The 25,749-nt window shown below is 32.0% G+C and overlaps 1 protein-coding gene across 2 annotated transcripts in view; it reads left to right on the forward strand.

Moving 5' to 3' along the window:
- Positions 1-387: 387 nt before the first annotated feature.
- Positions 388-25,749, forward strand: part of LOC145297912 (uncharacterized) — a 47,151-nt gene continuing 21,789 nt past the window's right edge. The window contains exons 1-4 of one of the 2 annotated variants that reach the window (XM_080144249.1): positions 388-498; positions 3,011-3,186; positions 12,417-12,432; positions 23,060-23,173. In XM_080144249.1, coding sequence (XP_080000375.1) covers positions 483-498; positions 3,011-3,186; positions 12,417-12,432; positions 23,060-23,173 — 322 coding nt within the window. In that variant the 5' untranslated portion in view covers positions 388-482. The remainder of the gene's footprint in view (positions 499-3,010; positions 3,187-12,416; positions 12,433-23,059; positions 23,174-25,749) is intronic. The other variant, XM_080144250.1, reaches the window with a different exon arrangement.

The following is a 25,749-nucleotide window of genomic DNA, read 5'->3' on the forward strand; positions in this document are numbered from 1 at the left end:
TGCCTGTTTCCATATTGTCTTTGCGTCTAAAATGTTATAAAGCCGACCTTCATACGTCGGCCTCTGCTACAACTTGACTAGAATAATATCTATTTACAATACCTCCCCACGGGACAGAATTAGACACCAGTGTCGTTTTTTTTTTATGTGCAGAAAAGGAACAAAAATAAGAATTGTCTCAGTTTCTCCTCCACTGAGAGAGAATAAAAAATTGAAGTGTAGCATTTGAAGAACAGATACTACACTTTGATCTGGGCCCGAAGGAAAGAAATATTAGCATTAAGAGTAAATTAGAGAGAGAGAGAGAGAGAGAGAGAGAGAGAGAGAGAGAGAGAGAGAGAGAGACAGACAGACAGACAGACAGACAGACAGAGAGGAGAGGCAGAGAGAGAGAAACTTTCATATCAAAGGGAAATAATTCCGATATAAAACACTGAGTTATGTCCCTTACCAATTCTATTTATTTCACAAAAAATTGAAGAATGGAAACTATTCTTGGTAAGTTTGAGGGATAAATTTGAAGAATCACGTTTTACTTTTGATTAGAAAATCATCAAATGTTTGGAAACTAAAATAATCAAACTTATTTAAAAGCACGAAGAAATATTTACAAACACATTGCATCATTTTTTTTTTCGATAGCAGACGAAAAGTTGTGGCCTTTTCAATATTTTCTGTTCATAAATTGATTGAATTTCTTTTTTGTCATTTAATTCTTTATCTGCGTGAGGGTGGGATACAAATACAGAACTAGAATAGTTCGTTAATGTTAGAATCACCGTCGGAAAAATTTTTTTTTGATTTAAAGAAATCTTATTTAGAATTCAGCCGAAAAAAATTACTATAGGAAAATCTTTATGATGATATAGGTACCCGTCACGTCATTACAAAACTCACAAAAATTTAACAAGTAGTTTATATATATATATATATATATATATATATATATATATATATATATATATATATATATATATATATACATATATATATATTTATATATATATATACATATATATATATATATATATATATATATATATATATATATAGAGAGAGAGAGAGAGAGAGAGAGAGAAAGAGAGAATTTATTTCTGTCTATATATAATGTTTATATGTAAAATATGTATATATATTTATATATATATATGCCGATATATGTATATATATGCATATATATCTATACATACATATTATATATATATATATATATATATATATATATATATATATATATATATATATATATATATATATATATATATATATATATATATATATGATAAACATTAAAAGCTGTTTATATGAATGAAATCTAAATAAAATCATGTTTAAAATGAATAAATATGCTATCATAAACAAAATTTTTCCAAGATTGAAGTATGGCGCCATCTTGTAAAAGCCTTGATTATGCTAGCATATTTTCATTTTAAACGTGTTTTTCTTCAAATTTCAATCCAAACAGATTTTAATTCGAAATGGTTCATTATGTCATAATCTTAAAAAAGCATAAAACCATGTTGGGGGCATTTTTAAGAATAAACAACAAAACAAAGCAGGTTTCAAAAACAAATATACAACAAATAACTATTACCAAAGGCAAGATAAGTTACTCTTTAACCCCTTGGATATTTTTTTATATATGTTTTTTTTTTTTTTGGTACTTGAAAACGAAATTATTGCAAAGTATGTTGAGTTAAAACAAAAATAATGTTTCATCACGCCCATTTCGACTGTAGATAATCGCTCAAACATCGAAAATCAAACAAATACTGGTAGAACATTACATTTTCTGCCAGTATTTATTGTACATGTTTCTACCAGTATTTTGTTTAATTTTCGATTTTTGAGTGTTTATCGAGAGGCCAAATGGCTCTAATGAGGCTGACATAATTAAATCATTCTTGATTATTTTCCTTACTTAATTTAAAATTGGTCGAGTCTTGAGGAAATTTCTTTTAGGTTTCTACATTGTCAGCACGTCTTGTCTCTTGGCTTCCCTGACATAAAACTATCACAAATCTCTCTGTGTCCAACACACGCCACAATTACCACCTATAAATTTGACACCTGCTTCTCACATTGTTTTGTCGGGGAAGCTAACCTTTGACCCTTATCACTTCACTCTTTGGATGAACTGAGTTCATCCCCGTTCGCCACAAGGCTGTCCTGACATGCACTTAATGAAATGCTCTCGTAATTCATGTGGCTTCACAAGGGAAGAGAGATGGAAAAAAATTTTTTTATCACACATGGTAGTACAATCACGACAACCATCAAGTCAACTGGATGATAAACATAAACTGAACACTTTCATGTACACAACTTAACGTAAAATGCCATTGATTCGATCCGACACAGTACCATCAACACGACTTAGCATGGCCCCAAACAATTCCGTCCACATAATATGGTACAGTCCCAAACAATTCCATCAACACAACTCTGACACGATTCTGAACAACTCCACTGATATTATCCCAAACACCTCCGTCAAAACGGCCCAACATGATCTCAAATAACTCCATCGAAATGACCTAATATAATCCCAAACAATTCCACTGAAATGATCCGACACGATCCTGAACAACTCAGTCGAAATGGCACAGCATGATCCCGAACAACTCCATCAAAATGACACGGTACCAGCGACACGGCAGTTACTTACTGAACAACCTTGGCCTCGACTTTTTATAGACCTTCGACAAATTTGTTTTCACCGTAGGTAAATCCAATTAAGACACACAATTCTTGAGCACTTCTACGCGTGCTTGTAACAATTCTTACTAGTTGACTTAATCTCAATCTATTGGCTTAGGGCCCCAATACATAACACTTGTCTTTATAAGTTTGATGCAACAAAGATTCACAACAATATGAGTCTAGCAAACGGGTACAAAATTGCTATTTTGTTATTTACTTTCTGATTCAATCTGAATTCTGCGTAAGGTTTGACTAATTCTGTTTTTTTATTTTATTTTTTATATTTTTTCCTTTTTTTTCATTAAAGTAAGTGGAATGGACAGTGAACAAGAGATTAACGGAAACTCACAGCAACCGTCATCTATAGATAATACCTTGACGAATATTTTAAGTCTACCTCAAGTAGTCAAAGATGTTTCAACGATTCACGATGGACAAACGCTAGAGATAAGAAAACAGCAAAAATACTTGCATGCAATTCAGGTAAGAAGAGAAATTATCGGTTTAGTAAAAGTGAACGTACATGTGTCCAGCCTAATTCATAGTATGAAGAAGAGGTGGTGTAAGGAGTAGATGAACCAATAAGAAGCTGAAAAAAAAGGTAGTAGGCAGAGTAGTGACTACTGCTGCTGTTATTGTTGTTGTTGTTGGGCATCATTTCATATGAATCAGATGATTATTGTTGGCATTCATTTCACCGATATTGTAATGACTATGGATCAAATTCAATGGCAAAACAATTTCCACTACAATGGAGCCCCACCAACAAGTCCATTTCTTTTATTCATTGCGGACTATTATCCTCATCTTTTTTTTAGTTGTTGTTTCATGACGTTTCGGCCAACTATTATTAAATAACGAGGTGGATTGGTGAGTCAGCCCCAAAACTGTCATATTACATAGTGAGGTGGGAGATATTAAAACAGTTATATTGTATTGAGAGATGCAGAGATATAGTTCTTATAACACTCGTTATAAACGTATAAATTGCATGTATGTTTGTTTAGCCAGGGGATATGATATCGACGTATAAACCGGGTCATGTTGTATCAGAGAGTTATCACACGGGTATATTTTACAGTTCATATTTACATAAGGTATCACTTTTTTATAAGAAGGATAATATATACTTTATACCTTTCTTTCTTCAAGAGTTCTTCTAGCTTCACTTGCTGAGCTCCGTGGTGAAACATGAAATGACCAACACCATAACCAATTGAGACATCTGTTCTTTCTTCTTTTGTGAAACTACAGAACAACACTTTATATTTTTAAAATATAAATTTATTTCAGCTGTCTCAAATGGTCTTCACGGAGTCTGTATTTCGTCTACATGCTTATTTTTCACAGCCTCACTTTCTGGCTTCAAGTACGTCTATTCACTTGCGTGACTAAACTCCAACTCTTCTCAACTGACTAAACTTCCTGACTTCTCACCTTAGTTCTGTTACATCATCATTCGTCTGTCTGCCCAAGGTTATTTTGTTTATTTAACCTAGCTTATTTATGTAAACATCTTCAGCTAAAACCCATTGCTACACTTTATTCTATAAACAATAAATAACTCCCAATATAAACTATTTTAAGAATATCATTGAATAGATAGATAAGTAGATAGATAGACAGATAATAATTAATTAACTTTTAACAACACTATTCCTCTGGTCTTCGTCAGGTGATAACCGCGACGGGATAGGAACTCTGACTCTTCTAACTGCATTTTCAGCAATTACTACCTTCCATAGTTGTTTTTTGTCTCACCACATTGTGAAACAACGACTAAAAAAAAAAAAAGATGAGGATAATAGTTTGCAAATAAATAAATGAATAAATAATACTCATCTCAATAAACATTCCAATTAAATAATACACACCGACAAGTCATCAACCACAAACGTTGTGTGTCATGGCTTTGTTCTCCATCTTTCATCGTTCTAGTTCTGGTTATGTCATCGTCTTTTCTGCACTGGCGACCATCGATGGGGGTCACACAGGTCCACAAGTAGAACATAAAAAAAACACAACACAAGAAAAACACTGACTTCAATGCTTCACATATATGTTGGTTGGACTCGGGATGTGTGTATGTCTACATGCTAAGGTTTACATTTACATCCTGTCGAGGCTGGGTTCGTTTGTTGCACTCAGTTCATCTCGATCTCCCAAAGCTTTTCCAACCTTGTCTAAGCCACGATCTGTCTCCAACTGTCATCAAAGTTCAACTGAACTCTAAACTCTGATTGTCCTAAAAACTCACTGACTGTCATTAAGTCCAGCTTTGTCTTCCCTATTGTTCCTCTGACTCACAATAACCCTCCCCCATCCCCAAATATCCACAGACACATTGTTTGATCCTTAGTTTATTGTTCTCTACCTATTGGTCATTCTGTCACTCATCACACCCTGAATTTAGTCCTACCCTTATTGCTCTTTGTCTATGTTAAGAGTAAATTTCTGTCCATTGTCTATTGATAAATCTATTTCCTACTTTATTTGTTTTCCTACTTCCTTCCTTAACGGTTGCAGTCGACTATGGTATCACACTAAAACAGTCCTTCTGCTCTCTGGAACGTCCCTGAGTTTGGTCACCTGGTCACTGGCCGTGCTGGTGATCTCTTCTTTCACCAAAGGTCCCTATTCAGCTGGAAGCACTTGTCACTGGAAATGTCTGGTTTGGAGATGTCTACGAAAAAAAAAAAATGAATCACTTAAAAACAAACGGCAAAAAAATAAATAAATAAATAACAAGGCGTTGATCGTTTTCTTATAAAAAATAATGATTTGGTTAAATATTCCAATAGTATATATATACAAATATGTTGGGCGAACCAGCGTTCATATTATATACAAATTTACTTGTCAGTGTGATGCTGTCTATGTCGGGTGAATCAGCGTTCCTTTTGAGACAAGAATTAGACAACATGTTCCTTCAGGTTTTCGAAATAAAAATAAAAATAAAAACAAAATCATCTTCAACCCCATCCGCAATAATTTAGATTCCGCAATCGGAAATCATCTATTGGATAACCCAAAATGTGGGCAGGATTATAAGGACGACTTTTTTCAATCTTATTTCGAGGCCGATCGAGTAGTCATTTGAAAACTCTCGAATCCGTCTCGATTGCACGCCTTAAACCCGCTCTCTGTAGGCAGAAACAGTTTGTGAACACCCTGGAACGTTTTGGTGAATTGTAGAGAGATATTTTAGATGTTCCCCATCCCCCTTTTTCCTCTTTTTTTTTTTTTTTTCTCCCCGTATATTTATATGCGGATTATCATTCCCCATTCGTGATAGTTTAATTTTTTTTTTAATACTTATTTATATATATATATATCTAATTTTAAATAAATAAGAATGTAAATATAAAAACTACTAATTATAGTGGGGGTGATAAGTAGTTAAATGGATTAATCCAAAGCTTATAAATACAAGACTGATAAATTAAAAAATGTATCCATTTCAAATGGATAGTACAGTCAAGGATCCGTCACTTGACACTCAGCCCAACAGGTGAGGGGTCGGAGACCAGCCCAGCACCTGTTGGACTGAGGTACACCGCCTGGGTAATACCTAGGAGGTCCACTCTCCTAGGCCTTGCCACCGGGCTTTCCGGTGGGGCAAGTTTATTGCTTGCTGCCTGAGGCGCCCCGACCGGGGAATGCCGACGGGGTTACTCAGGCAATTTTTAAAATTGCAGGAGTGCCCCTCCTTTAGGGGAGCCTGCTGGGTTACCACTTTCCGGCCTTGTGCCACATTTTGCTGAGTGGACAGCAAATAAATATAATCCATTTTAAATGTGGAAATTGATGAATCGCACAGGTAAGAAATTCATTTTTATACTATGAAAAGGTTAGTAATTGCAATTAAGAATAGGAAATTCGATAAGAAAAAATTTTTTGTAACATGTCTTCTTCCTAAGATTAAGGGTGGTGGTGTTTGATCAACACTGTTGGGGAGCCATGAAGTAATATACTGTTTTGTTTTTAAATCCCCGAAACAGTGTTTCATGGTAAACAACTGATGATCCCTTGAAAAATAAAAAAATTGGTATTATAGTAAATTCGAGAGCGAGTTGATACAGTGATTGCATGTGATTAAATGACTTACTGACTAAGTGTTTTTTTTTTAACGAATGATAAAAAGTAATTTTTTGTGTAGTTTCAAATGTTAAAAAACTTCAAAGACTATATATATATATATAAAATGGGTTAAGAAATTCCAATGAGTGAAAGATGTATATTTATATAAATACACATTGTTGGTGACCACCCCCTTATTTAAATATATATATATACACACACACACCCGTTAATTCATTTTATTTTATCCTTTTCCCCATCCTTTTCCTGTATATATATTTTATTATAATTGTAAATTAATCCTTCCCATGTTCATTATTAATTTTAATTTCAACTCCATATTTTCTTTTTTTAAAAAAGTTTGAAAATGCCATCGTTTGCCCCTGATGAGGATGGCGAAAGACGTCTAGGTTCTAAAAGAATTCTTTTCTCTGTTATTTGTAAATTTTGTACCACGAATAAACTCATATACATTTTTGTATATATATATATATATATATATATATATATATATATATATATATATATATATATATATATATATATATATAGTCTACATACAAAATAAGTTGGAATGGATAGCTTATATTTATTTCTGAGCAAGAAATATGTCCTGAATGGCTGGAGTCTCCGTTTTCAGTTTAACACTTTTTTCTAAATTTGTCTGGGCGAAATTGATTTGTTTTGCAAGTTCCGGTAAACTTGCTGCCTGAAAAACTCTGTTTTTTATTGAGTCTAGTTTTTATCCTTCCCTCATTGTTTTAATCTGTCTACTCCAATAACGGTATCCATCTCCTCTCTTTTCTCCAATTCGAGACAAAGAGAGTAATTTTCCCTTTTCTTCATACTCAAATTACATCTCCCTCTTTTTTCTCCTTTCCTTAACAATTTAGATTTTCCCAGATTGGCAATTCACTGCAAGAATCCATTCCTTCAGCAACACACACCTGTATTTGACCTGTACCTAACCTCTTTGCTGATATCTTTTCTCATCAGGTCTCTCTACTAGTATATATATATATATATATATATATATATATATATATATATATATATATATATATATATATATATATAAGCAGCTTATCCTACCTTGACAGAGTTCAAAATAGACTTCGTAGGTTAGTGGGATATGCCCTTTTCTCTTTGTTGCAACCTCTTTCCCACAGAAGAGACTTTGCTAGCCTGTCTCTGCTTTATCGTTATTTTCATGGCAAATGCTCAGCTAAGCTTCAATCTATGGTACCACCTCGCCAAACTTTCACGAAAAGCATTCATCTAGCCAAAACCACTATCAGAAATTTCCCACACTCTATATCTGTGCCTAAACCTAAATGCAGATTCCATGAACAAAGCTTCTTTTTTAGAACTACACGCCTGTTGAACTCTTTTCCGATTGCCTGCTTTCCAGCTGACTACAATCTGATTGTCTTCAAGTCCAATGTAAACAAGTTCTTGATAAACCGCCCCCCCCACTGTAATCCAATTTACAAAATTTCCACTACTCACGATTACTATGCTATAATCCCATTGACTAATGTATACCCATTAACCCTTATCCTCCAGTGGCCCTTAGTCTTGATAAGTGGTATACCCTAACCCTTATCCTCGAGTGGTGATCCCTGTGTAAAAATACATACATACATACATATATATATATATATATATATATTTATATATATATATATATATATATATATATATATATATATATAAATTGTGTCAATCGTGTTATTACAGATTAGTAAAATATCAATATCTCACGAAATATACGTCACAAAAAAATAAAAATTTCACCATCAAAGGACTGCTTTTCCAAAATTTTCTTCAAATTCATGCGATATTCACAAAGTTATGGCATTTTATTCTTTATCGAGGAATTTCCATTGTCCATCGTTTTATTGTAGGTCTCTTAAAATGTTGTTTTAGGGTAAAAATACAATGTCTTATCATGCGAACTTTATTTTTTATTATATTTTTCTGTCAAAGAATAATAAAAAAAAGCACATCCTTTGTGCTAAGCTTCAAATAAATTATTTATTGACATATCCACCATTTTTTTAAACAAATTTTTTCCATCAAGGAAGTCAATTGCTTGATCTGAAAAGGAGTTATGGCTCTGGCAACATCAACTATGTTCCTCCACAAGACATCCTTTGAAGTAAAATGCTCTCCTACCTCATAAACTCCCCCTTTTAATATTGACCAGAGATATTCAATGGTGTTAAGGTCTGGAGAATATGGTGGCCAAGTCACGAGAGTTTCTCCAACGAAGCCCATAGATTCAAAGAAGGCTGCTGTCGCCTTATCAGAATGGAATGGTGCATTGTTATGTATAGAAATAATCTGAAAACAACGTGACAATGGTAGGTCATCTAGTTATGGCGACAAATGATTATCCAAAAAGCCGTGTATGTTTTGCTGGTAAGCTTTACACCCTCTGGCACTCGGAATGATCCAACCAACTTATTCCCAATGATTTTCGCCCAAAACATGATGCCTCCACCTCTTTGTTGGCGATGAACTCTGTAACGGGTCAGGATTCCGTTCAGGTTTCAAACTTTGGCCCATCCATCCAGACCGTCAAGAGTAGCATGGGCTTCATCCGTAAATAGGACATGTTGGAAATCCATTTTCATGTAATTCTGTGCTTAAGCCATTCGTTTTTCCCTATGTTGTTTGCTCAATGGAGACTTTGGAAAAGGTTTGATATTCCTTGCCATCTCATTCAACACATTGTATCAGGTCTGCCTGGATCTTGGAGCGATTCCAGCTTTTGCAAAAATGGAAACACTGGCGCGGGTTGTGTTTCAGTTGACTTCCCTATGAATTTTCTGAATACCACGATCTAAAAGGTTTCTCCTGGTGCCCTTATTTTTCTGAATTTGGTGTTCAAGTTGTTCAAGAATGAAGCCAAGGTTCTTGGATCCCTTTCCAGCTCTGAGGCTAAATTTTTGATGGACAACCCTTCTGCGAGTCCAGCAATAATCCTTTGATTTCGATAACCTTTAATCGCCTTATTTTTTGGCATTGTAAGAGATTCGCAATAAAGCAATGGACAGCATAATTTCCTTGATAATAAATAAAATGTCATAACTTTATAAATATCGCATGAATTTGAATAAAATTTTGGAAAATAACTAACCTTAAAGCAGTCTTTTGATGATAAAATTTTTTATTTTTTTGTGACGTATATTTAGTGAAAAAAAAAAAAAAAAATATATATATATATATATATATATATATATATATATATATATATATATATTAGTGATGGGACGATACCAATATTTTTCCCGATTCTGATATAATTACTGATTCTGTTTAAAATTTCCGATTCCAATACAATTGCCAATTCCAATTCTTTTTAAATCTTTAAATACTTAGCTATAGAATTTGGGGGTGGGGGCAGATTACCGTAAATGTGCATGTAATATGTGCATATATTTTCAGTAACATAAAAATAAAATTGTGAGTAGGGTGATCCATAGATTTTAGTTTTACTGGTAGTTCAAAATATATAAATATTTATTATCTCATCATCAATAACAGTAATGGAAAATTAAGTTTTAAACAAAGACCAAAAAAAAAAAAGAACTGTTTCTAGCAACAGAAAATTGGCGCAAAATTTTCCAATTTCAATACCTATTCTTATACCCCAAAAAGTTACGATTTTTTCAATTTCCGATTCCGATTAATCATCCCAACACTAATCTTTTCAGCTAATTTTTCTGGCAATTAAAATTCTGCCATTTTTTTTTTCCTCCTATTAGTCATAATTATTCATGAGAAATTTACCAGTAAGGTATCAACACGGTCATTCGGCTTCACCTGGAGTGCACAATATCGCCACACACATCACCACCCCTTATTTCTAGCAGCTGTGTTCCAAAATTCATAATGATCGGTTAATTAGTTTAGGAGCGAAGCCTATACATAGTTATTATAAATTTGGGGAACATTTATTGTTAAAATTTCCCAAATATTGGAGGCATTTAAATGGCCATGAAAAGTTCCATCCACTTTTTATCCCGTTTGCATGGAATTAAATTAAACGAAATATAACATAGAATATGACTCCCTTATGCCTAGCAGGTGGTTTTCTAAATTCATAATGATCGGTTAATTAGTTTAGGAACGCATCATTTATATACAAATATCTAAGCATATATACATACCTGTTTTTATTTAGATAGAGATGATGTAGCTGGAGAGGGAGAGAGAGAGAGAGAGAGAGAAAATAGAGGCGGAGACTGAGCAGAAAAAGATGGATTTGAAATTTTGCTTTTTTATTTAAAAAGATTTAACTGATTTTACAAATTGACTTTGGTGCCTGCCTAGAATTCAACCTGATTAAAAAAAAATACAGAAAAATCGTTGTGATGTACGTCACGGAACAAAAATATCATATTCTAAAAATCATGTAAATTGTTCAAGTAAATTTTTTTTTAACTAAGAAAATCAAATTTTATGAGGAAATAAGGATAGTGTATCTGTCCGCCATCTTTAAAATTAATTTCTAGTTAACTCGGCCTTAACAACTTCTTCAGAAATAAAGATCAAAATCAACCGTTTAATGACTATGATTAATAGTAAATTGCTAAAAGTCGTAAAAAACTGATTTATTTATATTAAAAAATAAAAACTATTGGATCAATTTACGTAATTTGGAATATGACATCTTTGTTACATGATAAATGCACACATCATAAAGATTTTTTTTTTTTAGTCAGGTTGAATTTCAGACAGTAATCCTGACTTTTTCCAAATTTAAACAATCTAATCTGAGATAAATGAGTAACTAAACTTGCTATATTTTTTTCGAGCATATTCTAGAGTATTCTAGAAAAATATCAATTGTAAGACATAATATTAATTTAATGAACAGTTTTATGTCCTCTTAAGAAAATGTAATAATACACGATCACTTATGCTTAACAGCTGTGTTTCAAAATTCATAATGATCGGTTAATTAGTTTAGGATTGTATCCTGTACATGTAAATATATAAACATATAAACATACCTATCTTTATATAGACAGAGATAAGGCACTATTTTTATATAAGTACGTTTATATAGGCATTTATTTTTTTCTCCGTTTTGTTATCGATTTTCTTTGACTTCGCTTGCATCAAATATTTGCTAAAATCCATTAAATGCTAATGACTCATTAAACACTAATGACCCATAAAATGCTAATGACCCATTAAATATTAAACCCATTAAATGCTAATGCCTATTAAATTGTAAACCTATTAAATGCTAATGACCCATTAAATGCTAATAACCCATTAAATACTAATAACTCATTAAATGCTACTAACCCATTAAATGCTGGCTTGCATCACTGCTGGCTTGCATCCTAGGATTACAAATTACATCATAATCGTATAGAATGAAATTATTGGAAGTTAAAAAAAAAAAATCGCTTTTCTCTCAAGTCTTTATTTTTCTTGTTATTTCCTTCTCTTTTTTCTTACTGTTTTTCTGCTTCTCTCTCTCTCTCTCTCTCTCTCTCTCTCTCTCTCTCTCTCTCTCTCTCTCTCTCTCTCTCTCTCTTTCTCATAATCTTGAAAGTCATAAGCATCAGCAAAAAATATGAATATACTTTTTTCTTTTTTTTCTTTTTCAGAAACAGTTGAATCTTGGTAATTATTTTATTTTCTTGTATTTGTTAAGTTGCCGTGCCTACCCGGCGTTGTCTGGGATAAGGTGAAATCATTTCTGTTTTTAGTTTTTATTTGTTTGCACGGTTTTAAACTTGTACAGAAATAGAAATAACTTTTTGGTAGTGAGGTAGAAAATTCCTATCATATTCTTTAATAAAAGAAAATATGATTTATTTCTTTTACTAATTGTTTTCCTTTTTGGATGCTTATTTAAAAATGTTTAATATTACCAGTCGTGCGGTCCGGACGAAGTATATATTTTTAAAATAAAATTTTAGCAAAGTACATTATATTCTTGTGAATAACATGGAATAAAAATAACAAATAAAAATTGGCTAGTCGGAAACACAGTTTGATTTATCAGATTAAATGCTATTTGGGTCTGACTTTGAAAATCCGACAAGATAACTTTATGTGTTAGATATTTACATATTACACACATTACTCTCACTCACTTTTCTTATAATAATACTTAGTGCTTTTGAGAATCAGAAGTACTACATTGTAGCACAACAAATTATCCCTTGATCATTGCTGTAGCCTTGCAGGCCGGTTATAATCAAGACAAACACACTGGTATGATTAACAAAAAGTGTATTAGCAAAAGTATGTTATAAAAGTACATGTCATGATTCTGGGGCCATAACTGCCACAAATCATGGTATTTACTTCCTTCCCACCATAGTAAGATGTGACACAAGGTCAGAAGAGAAAACGAGCCAGTGCCCCTAAAGGAAGAACATTCTGATTATTGAAAATGGCCTTAGTTTAGTCAGCATTCCACAGTCGAGGTATCTCCAGCATTAAGCAGTAAACATACTCCAACCTAAAGACTGTAGTCAATGCTTGTGAGGGTTGACCTCCTAGGACTATCAAGAATGAATGCCTCCGCCTGCCAGATAAAAGGCCATTGTAATGGTCCAGTTTCTGCCAGACTGATTGTCAAGATTGGAATCTTAATTAGTATATATCAATGATAGGAGGCGGCCAAATGAATGGCGTGAGTCACTATTATTTACTTACTTCCCACCGGTGGAAGATGTGACACAAGGTTGGAAGATGGGGAGAATCAAGCCAGTGCCTCTAAAGGAGGAGCATTCTGACCTTTGAAAAATTACCTGGGCAACTCTGTCAACATTCTGTGATCAGTAATAAATAAAACTGACTTCACCCAAAAGACAAGGCTTAGGAGGTTGGACCATCTAGGATTATCCAGAATCAATGCCTTAGCCCGCCAGATAAAAAGTCAGTGAAATGACCCAGTTACTGCCAGATTGATTGTCAAGAGCAGAATCTCTACTGAATGATAGGAGCAAGTGGTTAAATGAATGGCATGAATCATTAGATCGATATATATATATATATATATATATATTATTATTATTATTATTATTATTATTATTATTATTATTATTATTATTATTATTATTATCAAAATGAAAAAATAAGGAATAAAAGTTATATATAACTTTATTATATCATCAGAATTATAAGGAAAAGTTAAGGAGAAAATAAAGAAAATAACTCTTTAGGCCATGGCATTTCGAAGCTAAATGCTTATTATTAGAAGAGAAAAACGGTCAGAATTATACAAAATGCAAACTATTACTTACATATATACTACCCCTCTTATTTACTCTTATATGTTTTACTTACTTTAAATTATTATTTACCATTTTATCCTATTCCTTCATTCTCATTTCATTTCTAAATGCCATTAAGCCAGTTTTTCTATATTTGTATTTTGTATAATTTTGGCTCTTTTCATCTTCTGATGAGAAGCATTTAGCTTAAAAATTCCACGGGTTTTTTCCTTAATTTTCCTCTTAACTCTTCCTTATTGTTATGATGATATAATAAAGTTATATATAAATTTTATTCCTCATCTTTCATTTAATATTATTGTTTGCTTCTCTTAATAGTGTTGAGCTTTTCTTATCTTGATAAATTTTGCTTTGTTAAAGATTTACTTTTTGATAATATAATTATATATTCAATGGTTGCGTCCTGATTATGCAAATCAATTTTTTGCTACCAAAATTCAAGATGATTGATTTTGCTACTGATATGTTTTAAAAATTAATCATCCCAATGAAGTCTTGAAATAAAGACGAAACGTTGATGAACATGTAATCTTGGTTTGTTCCTTTTGCATCTTTACACATATCATCAGAACAATAAGGAAAATTTAGGGAGAAAATTAAGAAAAAAAAACACTCTTTAGATCATGGCATTTCGAAGCTTTCTCCTCTTGTGATAAGAAGCATTTAGCTTCGGAATGCCATGATCTAAAGAGTTGTTTTTTTTATCAATTTTCTTCCTAAATTTTTCTTATTGTTCTGATGATACAATAAAGTTATACATAAATTTTATTCTTCATCTTCCATTTTTTGCTCCTCTTAATAGTGTTGAGCTTTTGTTATCTTGATAAATTTTGCTTTGTTAAAGATTTACTTTTTGATAACATAACCATATAATTATGTTATATTAGAGGTATCTATATTTATAGTCTCTGGGCAAGTCTATTATTCCTGAAATGAGTAGATCAGCTTATCCGACAACAATCATATTATCTCATGATTAAAAAATGAACCATCTCTGCTTAAAGTTGTCTCCTCCCTACTCGAGTTCATCACTAAAGCCATCCACACATGAATTAAATAGCACACCACAAATTCCTGAAAATGATCGCCAACAAATGGCAGGAAGAATGGAATCAATGTGTAAGCAATAAACTACAAAAAATTAAACCAATCACCAGAGAATGGCAGGCAAAAAACAACTCTAACAGAAAAAAAAAGAAGTTGCATTAAATCGATTACATATTTAACACACTCTTACCTACTGGAAGGTGCTGAACCCTCATTATGCACAGCATGCAAGGAGAAACTTGCCGTCAAACATTTATTACTAGAGTATGTTGACTTCATTCCATACTGAAATAAATACTTTCATGAGACCAACCTTAAAGATCTTTCCAATAAAATAGAACCAACTAAAATAAAAAAAAAAACTTTCTGAAAGAGATAAACCTATTCATCAAAATATAAACTAACCTCTCAAACTTGGTACACACAATAACACACCAATATTTCCGTTAAATCTGCATAACCTTAAATGACCATAGAAAGGTTGATCGGTTGTTAAGCACAAACAAACAAATAAACAAACAAATTCCTATTTTTTTCTATTTATTGTTACAAACCCCTGCCACTACTAAAACTAACATTTCATCTGCTAACTCACTAATATTTCTTAACACAAAAAATTGTTTCTTCTGATAAGATATACTGTTGAACAACTTGACACAGACACACACCTGACCGGAAGAAGCAAAAAGTGGTTAATTGACATAAAGTTACAACTTTCCGGAAGATAAGATATTTGTTGTTTTGATGCATAAACACCTGCCAATGCCATACTTTTTTCCATCTCAAACAAGGCATATTGCCATAAGGAATCGTTGATAAAATTCACAATTCTTTCTGCAATGCAAGTTTCGGTTAAAAATATCCAGCAGTCTTTTTTATCATCATTCAATGATAAACACAAGTGGATTTGATGTGCAAAAAAAAAAAAAAAAAATGATTTATGCCTTTGTACAGGGTGAAAATGTCACTCATAAAATCATTGATAAAATTCACAACTTTTTCTACAAGCCAATCATATTCAGTACGAATAAACTTCAATATATGCCTGACTTAGCCATCAAGTTTCAGTAATGAATATCCATCATGTGGACATGGTATTATTTTCGTATGAAACGTAATGCATATTTGTCTATAAATAAATGGGTTATAGTCAGCTAACGTACTTCCTAACTTCCGGTGTGGCTGCTACCAGAATCTCATGCCTATATCTCTCCTGTACATGTTCTTTTTTTTTTTTATTACGTTTTTCAGATCTTTCTTTTTTATTTAATAATCATTGAAAAGTTCTTTGGTCTTATTTTAATTAAGAATTATTGAAATTAGTTTTGAAAACACTTTTGTGCTCTTTTTTTAAAAAAGAATTATTGAAAACACTTTTTTAAAATCTTTTTAAACTATTTTGGGAATATTATTATTGGATGCGTTTTTAGTCGCATGCAAACGACTCTATAAGTCACTCCGTCGGTCGGTCGGCCAGTCTGTAACACTTTTGTGCTTGGCCATTTTGGTTAAGATCAAAGGTCTGTTGTTAATAGATGCTGTTCTTAGCTTTTTAAGCTTTTCTTGTCCTTTTGGCCAAGATGATCACCCAGGTGTGAATTTTTGATTCTCAGGGTGTGAATTTTCAATCCATCTATACAGGATGTCCACAAAGTCTGGCTACATTATGTAGTCAGACTTTGTGGAAGCATCCTGTAGATTATGTAGCCAGACTTTGTGGGCATGTATACATATATATATATATATATATATATATATATATATATATATATATATATATAAAAATGTAAAGTTGGTTCGTTCTAAAGAAATAAAACCATGTTTATACGTTACCAATTTATTTGAAATTTTCAGACAACCCATTTTTAGAGTCGAGGTATGTTTTTATGTTATTAAAATAAATTTACCTAATTAAAATTAAAATATTAAATAAAATAAATATATTTATTTATCGTTTCTGTGAATCTGTTCTGTTGATAAAACTGAACTTCCGGTTCGATTCATTTCACAGCCACGAATTGACGAAAGGTTTCATTTTCTGTTAATTCGATAAGTAAAAAAAAAAACAAAAAAAACATATTTAATTTGTTTATCTTCCAAATTTTTTAATTTACACATCTTTTCTTTATTATAAAAGGCCAAAAAAAAAAAAAAAGTTTGTTGCTTGCTTTTGAGTTTTTTGTTTTTTTTTCTATATAAGATTACTCATGCAGAGAGTGATCCGTGCTGAAATAATGTTATTATTTAAAAAGTCATTCTTAACATGGGGAGGTAAGGATGTTTTGTACCTATTCTGTACTTTAACCTTACAATTGAATAAATAAAAAAAAAAAAAACATATCGTAAAACGTTATTTAAACGTGGAAATATGATTTAAAAAATAGCGCAGCTCTCTGCATTAGCACCATTTTTATTTATTGTTGTTGTTTCACGAATTTTCGGCTAACTATTCCTCTGGCCTTCATGAAAAGAAGTCCTTTTTATAAATGTTCAGTAACTTTTTCCTTTTATTATTCTTAAAGAGTAAAACTTTTCTTATTCATGAAAGGAGTTAAGCCTACGTAAATAAATAAATGTTTGTACACATGACAAATTATCAATAAATGGTTTAGTTACTTTTTTAAAAAAATGTTTGTAAAAGTGCGAAAGGCGACGTTGTTGTACAAACATTACTCCCATGCTTAATTTCTATACTTATAGGTTTTTGGAATTTTTTTTCACTGGATTATTATTGATTGGACACTAATTAAACAGATTATTAAAAAAAAAAAAAATGTAAAAAAGAAATCATTATTTCGACATTTGAAAGTGGTGCTCACTTTTTAGTTACAACGTTCTGATAAATGTCACCCATTTTGTAAGCAATAAAAACGCGGTATATCAAAATCATAGAAAGTAATAATGAGTCTCTACCGAATTTGTAAATCAGAAATATATTTGTTTCTCAAAGAAAAAAAAATAGAGAGAACAGGACTTTTTTTTATTGTTTTCATGAAAATAAAGTTTCGAGATTTTTAATTATTTTTTTTTTTTACTTATTTAGTCAGTTTGTGTTTTTTTTTTTTTAAATTGTTTTTGTGAAAGGTGAGTTTTTTTTCAAAACTTTTGTTTTGTTTCTTTTTAATTTTTTTAAAGTATTATAAATTTCACTAACATGCTGGAGAAATGCTTAATAATTTGGTATTTTTTTAGATTAGGTCTACTTCCACAATTTTCCTTTCAATGACGACATTTATAGGTTTCCGAGTATGCTGAACACGCAAATTGCATTGAAATTTGGCGGAAATAAATAGTTGTATTATGCATTGTATTCTTCGGCGGCCATCTTTTTACATGCACACGCGCCATAAACAAATACACACACGTAAAAAAGATGGCCGCCAAAGATTACAATGCATAATACAACTTTTTATATCTTGATAACTACTTATTTCTGCAAAATTTCGATGCGATTTTCGTATTCAGCATAGTCGAAAACCATTTCAAGTCGTCATTTAAAAGAAAATTGAGGAGGTGGACCTAATCTAAAAATTTACCAATAATTTTTAATCCCGTACGCCTCCCGATACATTGCTTCGTCAACATGCGACCATTTTATATCTCCCGAAGACACTTCCGTATTTAGAAAAAAAATAAATAAATAAATAAAAAGTGACCGATTTACCAGAACGTGGTAACTAAAAAGTGAGTATCCCTTTCAAATGTTGAAATGATTTTTTTTTTTTTTTTCAATTTTTTTTCATAATCTGGTTAGTGTTCAATCAATAATAATCCAGTGAAAAAATTTCAAAAAACCTATCAGTATAGAAACTCCACCACGTAAATAAATAAATAAAAAATTTTACGTGCGCATGCGTTAGCCTTGACTAGGGGGGTACAAAGGGAACGACCATTAAATAATTCTGCGGGTCGCCATGGAACTCAACGCCCAAGGAGTATCAAAATAGTTTTCATGATCTGAAGAAATTTTTTTTTCCGAAAAGTGGGTGATCACTTTTCCATCTAAATTTAACTTAAAATGAGCACCCACTTTCTGGCCACCTGAGGAAGGGGCATTTATTTTCGTGTTTATTGGCTTAAAGGTTTTTTTGACAAGGCAATTTGGTACGCGAATGCATATTTAACAGTTTTCGTTTATGCTCACGCATAGCATAAACAAAGGCTACGTCTGTGAAATGGAAAATAGTCCCAGAGTTCAGGGGTTAATACCATGCAAAAGAAATCAAACAAAAAGACTTTTTAGCCAAGAAACACACAGAAAGAAAAAAAAAATAGCATCCATTTTTTTTCTATCGAATTCATTTGCTGTTTTTATTGAAAACTATTTTCCCCCGGATTTTTGATATAATTTTCCATTAAGGGCTGTGCTTCTCACGTTCGTAAATAACAAAATTTTTTTTGTAGATTTTGGTGTGCTAAAAACGAATCTGCAAACCGTTTCCGTCACAAAAAAATAGTTTTTATGATATGAAGAAATTACTTTTTCGAAAAAGTGGCGATCACTTTTCCATGTAAATTTAACTTAAAATGAGCACCCACTTTCTAGCCACCTGAGAGAGGGGGGATTTTTTCCCATGTTTATTGGCTAAACAGCTTTCGTTTATGCTTACGAATAGCGTAAACGAAGGCTACGGCTGTTAAATGGAAAATAGTCCCAGAGTTCAGGGGTTATTACCATGCAAAAGAAATCAAACAAAAAACTTTTTAGCCAAGAAACAGAAAAATGCCCCTCTCTCAGGTGGCCAGAAAGTGGGTGCTCATTCTAAGTTAAATTTACATTGAAAAGTGATCACCCACTTTTCGAAAAAGTAATTTCATGAATGTCATGAAAACTTTTTTTTTTGCTACGTAAACGGTTTGCAGATTCGTTTTTAGCACACCGAAATCTACAATAAAATATTTCGTTATATATGAACGTGAAACGGGCCTTAAAGTAAAATAATACCGGAGTTTTTTGAGCAGATTTGCCGTTTAGTTGTACAAATATCCTCAAACCAGGTAATCACTAAAAGGGATTTTTAAAAGTCGTCACCTGTATCGAGCAAAAGTTTAAAACCACCGATTATATGCCAGCCTACATCATGGTAACATATATTGAGTGAGTTCCTAACAGTATTTTTAGTTTAAACTCATTTTCCCAAAAGTTCCCCAAACTGAACATGTTCGATACAGTCTGCCGCCATTTGTATTTTTCAGATATACCGATAAACATTGAATGTTTTTGAACCGATTATACATTACATAAAAACACTAAAATCTTATCCAGTTAGGTAGAACACTTACTTTTCTTGCCTTTGATAACATTTATTTGTTATATATTTATTTTTTGACAACTTCTTTGTATCTGTGTTTAGTAATATAAACCCTTTTCATTTAATGTAACGTTTAGTCGGCTCAAAAAACAGTGTTTATTGGTGTATTTGAAAGCTACAAATGGTGGTGGACACTGTTGATTACTTTAAGTTAGAGAAAGTGAGTTAAAACTAAAAAAACTATACAAAATACTGTCAGAAACCTATCCATTATGCCAGCCTATGTCATGGTAACATATGTTCGGTGAGTTTCAGACACTGTTTTGTATAGTTTTTAGTTTTCAACTTACTTTCCCAAACTTAACGTATTCAACAGAATTCGCGACCATTTCTGTTTTTAAAGCCAATTAAACATTTTACATTACATAAAAACACTAAACAATTATCCAATTAGGTAGAAACGTAAATTACCTTACCTTTGCTTTCATTTATTTGTTTTTGGACGACTTTTTCGAATCTGTGTATAGTAACCCCCCCTCCCCCACCATCAACCAAATATTAATTACTAAATCACATTTTTTAAAACAACAAAAAAAAAAAAAGCATTTAGCGTTTCAACATTTTTGCTACGTTCGGCTTCATCCACTGATTGTTGGTCAAGTCCAAAACATGAATGATTGACAGAAACTCTTGAGGATCCAGATCAAATTCTGCAAGAGCACCATTTTTTTCAGTTTCGCCTTCTTTTTCACTTTTTGCAATGGATTGCTGTACTAATATAAGAAACATGCATTTTCTCTTTTATTAAATTTTTCCATTACACCAAATTGAGCCACTGCAACGCGTGGCAGGGTACAGCTAGTATATATATATATATATATATATATATATATATATATGCCCACAAAGTCTGGCTACATAATCTACAGGATGCTTCCACAAAGTCTGACTACATAATGTAGCCAGACTTTGTGGACACCCTGTAGTTTTAACATTTTCTTGTTTTTAATTACAGAATTTGGAGCTCATCATGAGTATGGAAAAAAGAAAATACAATCATTAATATATTGAATATGGATTCACATCCATCATCATAAATAAAGAAGAAAGGCCCCAGTGTATTATTTGTCGTAAAGTTTTAACAAATGATTCTATGAAACCAGCAAAGATGAAGCAACATTTGCAAAATGTTCGTCATCATCACAAAGACAGGAACAAATATTTTTATGAACACCATGGGAAGATTTTAAAGAAGAAAACCAGAAAATTACTGAAACTTCATATGTCATAGCACTTGAACTAGCAACACAGAAAAAAAAAACACATACACTTGGGGAAAATTTGATTAAGCCCTGCATTCTCAAAATGGTTAAAATTATTATTTACAGTGCACTTTTTGAGACAGGCAATCTAGGAAAGAACAGGAAATGGGGGGGGGCATTCTTATAAATGGTAGAAGGCATGCATAGGCGAAGCAAGATTGAGAACCCCTGTGGTAACATATGTTTTGATATCACACATCGTCAGTACATAACAATATTTTGATATCGTACATTATGAGTGCCAATCCATACATTATCTATTTCTGGTCTGTCCATTGGTAAATGGGTTCATTCGCCATTGCATATCTGTTCATAGATATTTAGCTACCAGACATCATGCGTGTCTATCTATGGGTGCATGAGAGAATTTGAATCCGTTAGAAATTTCTGAAAAATTTGAAAATCTGAATTCATTTTGGGATTGATGAATGAATGAATCGCCTCTGTTCTGTCTCAGGAGACAATGGATAACCCTTGTAAGAATGCCTGAAGTAAGGGTAGCACAATCCCAAACCTCACCTTTTCTGAGTCGGCACTGTCTAATTCCAGTGGCAAAAAGAAGTCCAGGACGACTGGAAACAATGCAGAGATAAGCAGAGCACATACAAGACCTGGTATTCCCAAATGAGTACCCACTTAATACTGACCAGACTCAAATTTGCTTAACTTTGGTGATCTAGCGTGATTATGCTGTATGCATGAAGAATAATTCTTTGAAATGGCCAACTTTTTAAAACCATTTAACAAAGTTATCTCCCTTTAAATAATTAAATTTAAACATATGAAATCTTTTAATACGAATGCAGAAAATAAATTAAAACTCAAACAAAATTCATATTAGTTATAAATACACAGAAAAATAAAATGAAATATAAGAAATAAAATAAATGGAATAATATTGAATATTAACACAAGCCTTACAATATTAACTTTAAAGAATAGCAATAGATTTTTAAAATAAATAAAATTAATTTTCAATTTCTGTGAAACTGACAATAGTCTTAGTATGTTTGGACTAAAGTCGAACACATGTCTGATGAAGGAATTTTTTTCCGAAATATTATACAATATGAAACTTCTATCTGACCATACTGATGCAAGTATAAAATATATAAAAAAAACATATATTGTATTAATAAGGGTAAATCTGCATAGGTTATTCCACCATTATATGTCTTAATTTGCTTAAGTTCTTGTCAATCCATTATACCTCTGCATTGTATTGTCTTCTATAAATTTCCTTTATTTACACACTAGACAATGCTTCAAGCAAACTACCTCTTTTTAAAGACCATTTTTTTTTCTAGCAAAGTTTGTTTTGAGGCATATGTGCAAATTGTTCTGAAAATTTCTCTCTGATGTATTTCTCGAATTGTTTTAGCTGAAACAAAAGAACGTGGAAATCTTGAAGAATTTTCCAATGTGACAAGACAGCTTCATTTTTATAAAGAAGAAACACTGAGACTGACACAAACGTGTGACCAACTCGAAAAAGGTTTCCACATTTTTGTTTCCAACTTCTTTTCTTTTTTTTTAATATTGAATTTGCTTTTCGTTGCAACTGAAGTTTTTTGTCAACAACACATTCTTCATCATCATCATCGTCAACGTCATCGTCAGTACCACTTTTCCCATGTTTTTCTGGTCCTTCTCTTGTTAATTGAACCTGTTACCTTACCTATTCTACATCTATAAACCTAAGAATTATCAACCATTCTTTCAACGTGACTATACCAAAAAAAGTCTCCTGTTTTGCATTCATCATCTCTCTATCTTGTCTTGTTTTAAACTTCTTTGGAGAAATCTAAGTCTGTCTTTAAGACTCACACTACACATTCAAACATTCACCATATCATCGTATCATTCTCATACCATTTCCCTCCATGCAACACATGTCCTCAACCTTCACTGGCCAAGTTTCATTTCCATATGTTATCACACTGACAAAAAAAGGGAAGAGGCTATCAAGCATGTGTGCACAATGTGATAATGTATGAAAGAAGAGCCTGCCAGTAAGAGTTGAGGACATGTGTTGCATCATCATCATCATTATAATTATCATCATCATAATTGGTTCAATATCTGTTTAGCATGCTGTCTTGTGTTGGATGGCAATATTTTTTTGTTAAACATTGTTCACTCTAGCCTGGTTGAACTGAGTTCCTCCAAAGGACAAAGTGTCATGGTAATATTAAATTCACATCCATCCTCCAAGTATATGCATACCCTGATCAGAGGAGATGACAACTTTAGGTTATTGCAATTCTTGCAAAGAGCTGTTGATGTCCTTCTATATAAAACACCTGGTATTCCGAAATGGTCACCCATCAAACATTGACCCCGCTGAACGTTGTTTGACCTCAGTGATCTAATGAGAACTGGTGTGTAAACATGATTATGCTATATACGTTGGTTATGCCATATACGTTGGTTATGCCATATACGTTGGTTATGCCATATATGTTGGTTATGCCATATATGTTGGTTATGTCATATAGATTGGTTATGCCATATATATTGGTTATGCGATATATGTTCGTTATGCGATATATGTTGGTTATGTCATATATGTTTGTTATGCGATGTATGTTGGTTATGCGATATATGTTGGTTATGCGATATATGTTGGTTATGCCATATATGTTGGTTATGTCATATAGATTGGTTATGCCATATATGTTGGTTATGCCATATACGTTGGTTATGCCATATACGTTGGTTATGCCATATATGTTGGTTATGCCAAATATGTTGGTTATGTAATATAGATTGGTTATGCCATATATATTGGTTATGCGATATATGTTCGTTATGCGATATATGTTGGTTATGTCATATATGTTGGTTATGCCATGTATGTTGGTTATGCCATATATGTTGATTATGCCATATATGTTGGTTATGGCATATATGTTGGTTATGCAATATATGTTGGTTATGTCATATAACTTGGTTATGCCATATATGTTGGTTATGCTATATATGTTTGTTAGGGCATATATGTTGGTTATGTCATATACGTTGGTTATGTCATATATGTTGATGATGCAATATATGTTGGTTTTGCCATATATGTTGGTTATGCCATATATATTGATTATGCCATATATGTTGGTTATGCGATATATGTTGGTTATGCCATATATGTTGATTATGCCATATATGTTGGTTATGCCATATATGTTGGTTATGCCATATATGTTGATTATGCCATATACGTTGATTATGCAATATATGTTTATTATGCGATATATTTTGGTTATGCGATATATGTTGATTATGTGATATATATTGATTATGCCATATATTTTGATTATGTGATATATATTGATTATGCCATATATGTTGGTTATGCGATATATGTTTATTATGCCATATATGTTGGTTATGAAATCTATGTTGGTTATGCCATATATGTTGATTATGCCATATACGTTGATTATGCAATATATGTTGATTATGCGATATATTTTGGTTATGCGATATATGTTGGTTATGTCATATATGTTGGTTATGCCATATATGTTGATTATGCCATATATGTTGGTTATGTCATATATGTTGGTTATATCATATATATTGATTATGCAATATATGTTGGTTATGCAATATATGTTGGTTATACAATATATGTTGATTATGCCATATATGTTGGTTATGCCATATATGTTGGTTATACCATATATGTTGATTATGCCATATATGTTGGTTATGCAATATACATTGGTTATGTCATATATGTTGATTATGCCATGTATGTTGGTTATGCGATATATGTTGGTTATGTCATATATGTTGATTATACGATATATGTAGATTATGCCATATATGTTGGTTATGTCGTATATGTTGATTATGCGATATATGTTGGTTATGCCATATATGGTGATTATGTGATATATGTTGATTATGCCATATATGTTGGTTATGCGATATATGTTGATTATGCCATATATGTTGGTTATGCGATATATGTTGATTATGCCATATATGTTGGTTATGCGATATATGTTGATCATGTGATATATGTTGATTATGCCATATATGTTGATTATGCAATATATGTTGGTT

Source organism: Euprymna scolopes, chromosome 18 (genome assembly GCF_053919585.1).
Source record: "Euprymna scolopes isolate OS-2025 chromosome 18, ASM5391958v1, whole genome shotgun sequence".
Classification (NCBI taxonomy): domain Eukaryota; kingdom Metazoa; phylum Mollusca; class Cephalopoda; order Sepiida; family Sepiolidae; genus Euprymna; species Euprymna scolopes.